The sequence below is a fragment of the Chionomys nivalis genome, chromosome 16, assembly GCF_950005125.1.
Source record: "Chionomys nivalis chromosome 16, mChiNiv1.1, whole genome shotgun sequence".
NCBI classification, from domain to species: Eukaryota; Metazoa; Chordata; class Mammalia; order Rodentia; family Cricetidae; genus Chionomys; species Chionomys nivalis.
This window is the reverse complement of record NC_080101.1, coordinates 10797337-10806837: the sequence shown is the minus strand read 5'-3', so window position 1 is coordinate 10806837 and position 9501 is coordinate 10797337. Positions and strand designations below refer to the sequence as shown.

At 45.6% G+C, this 9501-nt stretch overlaps 1 protein-coding gene across 1 annotated transcript; it reads right to left on the bottom strand.

The window, feature by feature from the left end:
* Nucleotides 1–7107: 7107 nt before the first annotated feature.
* On the bottom strand, nt 7108–8229 carry Mos (MOS proto-oncogene, serine/threonine kinase). Its single transcript, XM_057791140.1, has one exon. It carries the CDS (start codon nt 8140–8142, stop codon nt 7108–7110), a length of 1035 nt encoding a protein of 344 aa, XP_057647123.1. The 5' UTR covers nt 8143–8229.
* Nucleotides 8230–9501: the final 1272 nt, after the last annotated feature.

Here is a 9501-nt window from a genome sequence, read left to right as displayed (position 1 = left end):
CAGAATTTGCTTTTCCTTGCTATAGTTACAGAACTCCCATATTCTTCCTTTTGAGTACCATTGATCAATAAAGATACCAAACATCCACAGCATAGTGAGCATTCTATTGCTCCTAAATTTGGGGAGAATGACTCCCAGGATTGCTGGTGAGATAATTGCTATTGTGCTGATATTCATGTGTGATTTTTTTTATGTGTATGAGTGTTTTACCTATGTCTATGCACAGTGTATGTGTCTGGTGCCCAGAGAATCTGGAAGAGTAGGTCAGATTCTTTGGGACTGGAGTTAAAGGTAGCTGTGCTGCATATGATGCTGGGACTTGAATCAGGACCTCTGGAAGAGCAGCCAGTGACCTTAACTGCTGAACCATCTCTCTAGTCCCTAAGTGTGTGAAATTTAAACATTTAGAAACCCAAAAGATGCACAGACAAATATTTAGTGTTGCAAAGATAACACAGGTGACTAACGTATGTCTTCTATTTAGTCTGTGAATGCTAGCATCCTATCTCATCATGAAATAATTATCAAAACCAAGAAATGAACATTGGTTACATGTGTGTGCTGAATCAGGTTAAAGGGGGAATTCATTTATTCTTCTTTCTGAGTCTCTTTTGTAAAAATTGCACTCTGTCTTGAGAGGGCTGCAGCCAGTGAGGGTATCGAAGTGATGACTGGTCTGTGACCCTCACAACTGCTGCAAGCCTGAAACCCTAGGGAGGGAATGTGGGGTAGGGGTGTGTGTGGGTGTGTGTGTGCACACTCCCAGAGGTTTTCTCGATTTGAAGTTCCCTCACTTCCTAGGCATTTCTAATAATCCAGTGCCAAGACCACTGAGGAAAACGGAAGGTAATGGATGATTGATCGACATGTTCTCAAAGCCCTAGAGAACCATGCTGTTGAACTAGTGGGGAATCACTTGGATTCAGAAATAGAATCACATTGGAGGAAGTGAACTGAGACTCCTCGAAGAACACAGAGAAGCAAAAAGAAAGGCTTTCTGAAAAACGTGGGGAGTACAGAGAAAACCCCAGTGAGAGAGACTCCGTCCAAGGAGGAGCCCGGAAAAGTGGCTTTCCCTGTCTACAGAGACTTCACACTCACGTGTCAAATACTAGACAGATATTTAGCAATACTGGCTGAAAAACATCTTGAAACCAAATTTTCAAAGCTGAATGTGGAAAGGGCGCCATTACTTTGTGGCAGACTTTGGATCAGTCACTCCTACACTGGCTCTCTTAAGAGAGAGAAAATGCAGGATTATGCTGTAGGACGCACCGACCTAGAAATGCAGCTGAGTTCGCTGTGAAATTTTCTTTTTTCTTTCTTTTTTTTTTTGGTTTTTCGAGACAGGGTTTCTCTGTGGCTTTGGAGCCTGTCCTGGAACTAGCTCTTGTAGACCAGGCTGGTCTCGAACTCACAGAGATCCGCCTGCCTCTGCCTCCCAAGTGCTGGGATTAAAGGCGCGCGCCACCACCGCCCGGCTCGCTGTGAAATTTTCGAATGGGTGCTCCGATATCACGAATCACTGAGAAAATTCAATGGCGCCGCCTTCTCAGAAACAAGCGAAGTTTGGGACAAACTTCACAGAGCTGGGAAGGGAAGCTGTTTGAGGAAAGAGATAGGATTCCAATCCTGCTTCAATTCTGTGCAAACTGTTTGTCTGTTTATGTGAGATTTAAACACACTTTCTAAATTCTATTGATTTTTGGTTCATAGACCATCTGATAGTTATACTCTGGCATTCTTCGCTGATCTGTCATATGCAAGGACAACTTTACTAGATGTTTTGTGGCCTTGTGTCTTAAGTGAGCCGTCTCTCCAGCCCTGTGCTCTGTCTTTCTTTCTTCTTTCTATTTTAAAGTAATGTTAATCAGGTTTCTGTATAAAGGCTGCTCTTTCAAGAGTGTCTTATGGGGTAAGTTGGTCAGAAGTTGAATAACTATGTTTCTTTGAGTTTGTGTTTGTTGGGGGCTAGTTTGGGGAAGTTGCCTAGAAAAACCATACATTCTTCTAGGTATTCAGTTTTATTTCCAAAATTTAGCAAACAGCATTTTTCTTAACTTAAAAAATAATCTTGTTTTGATCTGTATTCTCCACTTTGGAGACTTTTTTTCTCATAGCGGTATTTATGTTGGCTTTTACTCAACAAACTTATTTGTTTTACAGCTTTTTAACTTTTTTCACTTTATTCCTGTGATTTTTTTTTTAATTTTCTCAGTTTTCTGTTTTCTCTAAGTGTTGACGCGTGTTTGTTTTTATTTTTTCATGTTACTATTTGAGATAAGTTCTAACTCCTCCATGCTTATCCACTAGTAGTAACCTGTTTGCATTATTGTTCTCAATATTCCTACAGTTTTTTTTTTTTTTTTTAGTTTTTCGAGACAGGGTTTCTCTGTGGCTTTGGAGCCTGTCCTGGAACTAGCTCTGTAGACCAGGCTGGTCTCAAACTCACAGAGATCCGCCTGCCTCTGCCTCCCGAGTGCTGGGATTAAAGGCGTGCGCCACCATCGCCCGGCTTTTTTTTGTTTTGTTTTGTTTTGTTTTTCGAGACAGGGTTTCTCTGTGGTTTTGGAGCCTGTCCTGGAACTAGCTCGAACTCACAGAGATCCGCGTGCCTCTGCCTCCCGAGTGCTGGGATTAAAGGCGTGCGCCACCATCGCCCGGCTCCTACAGTTTTCATTAGTTTTTTGTTGTTGTTGTTGTTTTGTTTTGTTTTTCAGTACAGTTGCATAGTAGCCGTGACAATGAGATGGCTCACTTGCCACCAAGGGCCTCGTGCCCCGAGTTTCTATTCTGGGAACCTGTATAAAGGTAAAAGGATAGAACTAGCTCCTAAAACTTGCCCTCCGATCACTACACACGTGCATGCACAAGACACACTAAATAAATAACTATAAAAAAGGAAGGACAGGTTTTGGGTTGGTGAGATAGCTTAGTGCATAATGGCACCTATAGCCAACACCGATGACTTGGGTCCAGGCCCTGAAACCAGCGTGTGGAAGGAGAGAACCAACTTCCACATGTTGCCCTCTGACCTCTACCCGATACTTGTTCAACACCCTTCCAAATGTTTTTTTTTTTTTTTTTGGTTTTTCGAGACAGGGTTTCTCTGTAGCTTTGGTGCCTGTCCCAGAACTAGCTCTTGTAGACCAGGCTGACCTCGAACTCCCAGAGATCCGCCTGCCTCTGCCTCCCGAGTGCTGGGATTAAAGGTGTGCGCCACCACCGCCCGGCCAAATATGTTTTTTAAAAGCTCTGATTTTGCTAACATTTTTACCTTTATCTATTTCTCTTTAGATTTAGGACATTGATTGTATTTGGTTACATCATTTGCTTGTGTATAATATCCTTACTGCTGGATGATATCTACTTGCTATTTCTGTGAGCAAGGGTTATCACTGGTAGGTTGTGTCTCTTCCTACCACAGCCTGACTCAGTCTTCATTTTCTTTTTTTTTAAAGATTTATTTGTTTATTGTATACAACATTCCTTCCATGTATGCTTACACGCCAGAAGAGGGCACCAGATCTCATTATAGATGGTTGTGAGCCACCATGTGGTTGCTGGGAATTGAACTCAGGACCTCTGGAAGAGCAGTCACAGTGCTCTTAACTTCCGAGCCATCTCTCCAGCCCTCAGTCTTCATTTTCTGTCTTGACCTTTGTGTAAATATTCTGAGCTGATTTTTCAGACACACTGCCACCATCTGACCTGACTATTGGATGCAGAGCAGCCTAGACACAGGCTCAAGCTCAGTCAGCACGTCTTCCAAAGCTCAAAGACGTCATCTGCCTGCTTCCTGCAAACACAGCATTTCTTCTACACGGTCTCTCTTTGAAGCCATAGCTTTTGCTCTCCAAACAAAGTGAGCTCAGGAGGCCTCTGAGCCTCTCTAATGCTCTGCCCTGCCCCCAAGGTGACCCTCTCGTGTTCAGGGGCCCTTTCACTGCCATCGCCTGAGCTCTGTAATGATGGGACATGGTAACACCTCTTCTTCCTCTTCCAACTTACAGGAGCTCGGTTCTGCTCTCAGTGCAGTTCTCAGAGTTAATCCCTATCCATACCTCCTAATAGTGCTACTCCCTATGGGATTATGGGGGCCAATTACATTCAGACTCACACACACACTTTTACACTTCCCAAGGGGCTCTTGTTCTGTGGATATCTAGTTTTCCAGGTATCTCTAGGACTTATCACTGGTGGGTCCCTTTCCTTCTCATCCCTACACTCTCCTGTGCAAATGGTCCAGTCTCACTACATTCTGGAGCTTCTCTGTGTCTCATAAGACCACCAATTATGGAATGTATAGAGTTGGTTCTTCTGTGCTCACTTGTTACCTGGTAGTTTTCAGAAAGGAAGACGTTTGGACCTTGGCTGTGGCCAGGCTCCTTTTAGAAGGTTTTCATGCCTTTAACGTATACCTGTGTAGCTAGATGGCAGCCTGAGGATGAGGCATTCCGTACGGTTAGAATCATACTTGAACACAGTAGAACAGACTCATTGTAGCCTTTTTAATGTCTTGTATTAAAAAGGCTTCCAATGATAGTTTTTTTTTGCTAAAATAAACAGAAAAAATATATCTTAAATGAATTAGTTTTATATTTCTGGAAGTTGAGGCTGGGGTCGTGCACATTCTAGAACACTCTACCTGAGCTGCATCCCTGAGGAGGGAAGTACAGGTGTCCTACAACTTACACGGGTGTTAGATCCAATAAGGCATCATGAATTGAAAGCATCACTCTCAAAATTTACCTGATCTACTGAACATCACAGCTTCACATAGCCTACCATGCACAGGTTCAGCGTACTTAACCCCGACTACAGTTGGGTAAAATCATCTAACCTAACAAAACCTCCCTAATAATAAAGTAGTGACAATCTTTCCCATTTGTTGAATACAGCATTTCTTGGTGTTCTTGGGGGGGGGAGGGACCTAGATCTAGGACTCTTACAAGTCCCTTAGATAAAACGCTACTGTATTTGCACATAAACCTACACACCCTATTTTCCTTAATTATCTGCCAATTGATTGCAATGCCTAATAAAATGGATCGTAAATATCAGTTACAGTATGTTGTGAGAATAACAAGGGGGAAAGTTTGTACAAGTTATTACAATTCTTTTTCCCCTGAATATTTTCAGATCTGTGCTTGGTTCTCAGCCTAGAACTCCCAAAGTGCAGCCAGCCTTCCGCTCTTTTAACCAGGACTGCAACAGTGGGCCATGGCAGTGACTGGAAGCTGAGCCAAGCTCTTGCTGCCTAGCAATGGGCCTGGGGTGGGGGGAGGTCTGTGGGTTCAGTCTGCCTACTGACACTTAGGAAAGACTTGAACGGTAGTTTCTGCTGAATGACTCTGTCACAGTGTTGCAGCAGCCCAGAGCAAATGACAAACCATAGTCTGTAGCGACCTGGACAGAGTTAGCAACATTCTATCACACTACCTGGCCCCAGACAGCGCCCTTTGGCTTCCCCCAAGAGCACTTCTGTACCAGAATTTCATTCTGCAGATCCCCTACCCACCACTCTAGACAGAGGAAGCAGAAGCCCAGAGATGTCCCTTCTCTCCAAGACTGCAATCTTCTTGTAGCTCCTATCTTTCTGCTCTTTGACTTTTAGAATTTCACCAGTTATCTTTGTCTCCTCAGCTTTCATTTACAAATAAATTTTTACCTCTTCATCCCAAACCACCACACACATCCCTTCTCTTGATTCGTCCAGCGTTCTGCTCTTCTTTCTCTGCAGCACACACAGCCTTTTCCCCACATGGGCCCCCAACCCTCCTAGCCATTCTATTTGTCTGCCCTCCTCCACACATGGACACCATTGTCACTAAGAGAAAGCCAACCCCGTCCCAAGCATTTCCTTCTCTAGAAACCCCATCAAGTCACGACACCCAGTATTTCAACTTCTAGAAAACAATACAATCCCACTCTCACTGGTCTTTTATTCCCATCACTAAACCCTCACTCTTCACCGGACTTCTGTCTGTAACCACAATGCAACTTTTTTTTTTGCCATCTTCTTTGGAATTCAAATCTGAGGCAAAATACACCCAGTGGAGAAGTATTTTTACAACTTTTCTGCTCATGGCCATGTTCAAATGTGAGCAATTACAAGCCATTTAGAATATTATTACTTGAAAAAATAATTTACTTCAATTTGCAAAACTTATGCGAAAGGAATTGCAAAACACATTTTCTTATGGACCAGAAGAGAGAACTACCCATTCTTTTAAAAAAAGTGTTGGTTTTGCTGTTTGGTTGCAGATGAACTGAAGCTCAGATTTAGGTGGGGGAGATGTGACACAAGAGAATTTACAGGAACAATGAGGCATGTCTAGAGTGGCACTCTGTTTCAGAAAATTGTTCTTTATCAGTAACTGCTAGGTTTCAAATCCAGGACAAAAGGTTGAGGTGCCCATTTAGCATATCCAAGTGGACCTGGAGGCCAGGTTTCCCCTGCATCCCTCAGTTCCTCCCAGCCTATTACAGGGCCCTCCTGGTTGGCACACTCCACCCTCTACCCTTAGTTCTCCCTCCCACCAGAGGCTGGGCTGTCCTTCCTCCAGCTGTCCCTCCCTATATAATCCAGCCATTTTGGTTACTCCTTCCTTTTTGGGGTCTCCTGGTTAATGCACCCAGTTCCCCTCTCCCATCGTTTCCCTTCTCACATGGCTCAGGGCCAAGTTCACTCTTGTGTCTTCCGGATGTGCCTGCATTTCTGTCTCCTTTTATCTACAATAAACTTTCTCCTTCAGCATACCTAGCTGCAGTTGTGTTCTCTCTCTCTCTCTCTCTCTCTCTCTCTCTCTCTCTCTCTCTCTCTCTCTCTCCCTCCCTCCCTCCCTCTTTCATTCAGCAACAACTCGTACTGACAGTAATATTACAGAAGGGATACAGTAGGCCAGGACACAGAACCATAAAGGAGGTCAGGCTGGTTACCAGCAGTGATGTCCATGAGACCCGTAGCCTCGTTAATCTCAGGAAAAGCATTTCAGTAACTTTATTTTCCAAAAATATGCCCCAGGGGTATGTTTTCTACCACACCATCCCTACTTCTTTAAAAAATAAGCAGAAATAAAAAGCTTCTCTCAGCCCAGGCTGGAGTCAGCCCAGTGCCGCTCGGAAGGCGTTCAGGTCCCTCAGGAGCAGTTCTGCACCGGGCCTCTGCAGGGCGCGGGCCTCCCAGCAGCTACAGAGGATGCTCTGCAGCGTCTGCCCCGTCGGGGAGGCAGTGAACACCGCCCCCGCCAGCGAGGGGCGCAGCTTGTAGGCCACCACGGCGTACAGCACCTGCAGAGGCTCGCCTGAGTAAGGCACTTCCCTGGTGGCCATCTGCCAGAGGGTGATACCGAAAGAGTAGATGTCGGCTTTGGGCGTGGCGCTCTCTCCTGTCAGGAGCTCGGGAGCTTGGTGAGTGTAGGTGCCTCCTATGTGGTGAGGGCGCGCCTGACTGCACCACAGATCTTGCAGCTTCTGGGAGCAGCCAAAGTCGCCAATCTTACAGATGTCCTGCTCACTGATCAAAATGTTCGCTGGTTTCAGGTCCAAGTGCAAAATGCTTTGTGAGTGGAGAAAAAGCAGGCCGCGAACAATATCTAGGGAATACTGAAGGCACTTTCCCAAACTCAGTGGCTCTCTGCTGCAGCTTAGAGTTCCTGGAGAGCTGGTGGCACCGTAGATGACTTGGTGTAGAGTGACATTGCCCCCAAACTCCATGATTATGGTACCCAGGCTGTTGGAGCCTTTGGGCGTGCGCGTGCTGGCAGCCACAACCCCGACTATGTTGTCGTGGCGCAGCCTTGCAATGTTGAGTTCAGCCCAGAAACTCTGCTGGGATGCACGTAGGTTCTTGGTGTACTTGTTCACTTGCTTTATGGCCACGGGAACACCATGGTAGGTGGCTTTGTACACCGACCCAAACCCTCCGGAGCCCAGCTTGTACAGCAGGCATACCTGTTCCCAGTCGATGGAGCACCAGGCCTGCCGGCGTGGCAGCCGCGGGGCCCGAGGAGAAGTGGCCCCCAGTAACAGCTTCCTTGCCTTCCTGGGAAGCACCAAGGGGCTGCTGCAGGGCCGCGAGTCCACCGAGGGTGACAGCTTGCCATGGGTGTAGCGATACAGGGCTAGAGGCGATGGCATCACACCTTCAGATAGGAGAGGCACGGAGTCACTAGGGAGAAATGACTAGGAACAACCGGGAGGCGTTGGAAGCGTGGTTGAGTGTTCCTGCCTTCGCCCTCGCCCCTTTTACTCCTTCCTTGTATTCTTAAAACGAGCCACATCTGCGCTATCACTTGGCAAGATGGGGTGGGGGTGGGGCGCATGTGAAGCAGGGCAGTCTCTTTCAGATGAAACCATTGCTGTCTCACAGCTAAAGTAAATCCTTAGCAAAAAAAACGACCTCTCACAGGTTAAAGAGCACCGGCCTGCCTCAGGGCTCACCTCTCCTTTAAACTGTTTCTTTAATTATAATACGATGAAAGCGATGTTCAAGTATCATCTGATACACCTGCCTTAGACTGAAGAGGAAAAACAGAAAAAACAGTGAACTTTGGTACACTTTCCAGGCTATAATGATTGTCGGTGCTAGTCTTCACCTGCATTAAATCACTGTCAGCAGCTACTGGCTGCAAGAGTTGCAATACAAACAGCAGACATTTGTGGAACCACAACCTTCATAAGAATTAACAATTGTAACTTAGTGTCATTGATCCAAATAGTCAACACACACACACACACACACACACACACACACCTTCTAAGTTCATCTGAAAGGACAATTCTGATGCTGTATTCAACTTCTACAGCAAGATAATAAGACTTCTTAGCAACACCCTGACTTCCTACCAGTCTTTCCCTTCCAAGGCAAGTCAGGTCACCCACAGCTCACTTACTTTCAAGACAGATTCCACAGTCCAGGGGCTACTTGGAATTTAATGAATGCAGCGTTGGAGGAAGGGAAAAGGAACACGATTCTGATGGCCATAGCTGTAAATAACAGCAAGCATAGGAAAAGCAGGAGAAACAGACCCGGCACAGAGTCACCTACACTACAGAAAAGCAGGTACTGGACACCAAACCACAGACCCATCTTTTCTGATTTTTACAATAAAGCACTCTCCTTCCTTCCTTCCTTCCTTCCTTCCTTCCTTCCTTCCTTCCTTCCTTCCTTCCTTCCTTCCTTCCTTCCTTCCTTCCTTCCTTCCTTCCTTCCTTCCTTCCTGTTACCCTGTCATTCAAAAACAGTCCCTAAAAGAGCTACATTTTCAGCTGCTTGGTAAAGCTTTTCTTTTTTTGCTTACAGGTGATAAGTGACCACTTTTTATGTGACAACTATGTGCTTCTGATTTTAGACCTACAGGTTTTGAGGAGGCAAGTTAGTAGAAAAAAGACATTCCTAGGGGCTGGAGAGATGGCTCAGAGGTTAAGAGCATTGCCTGCTCTTCCAAAGGTCCTGAGTTCAATTCCCAGCAACCACATGGTGGCTCACAACCATCT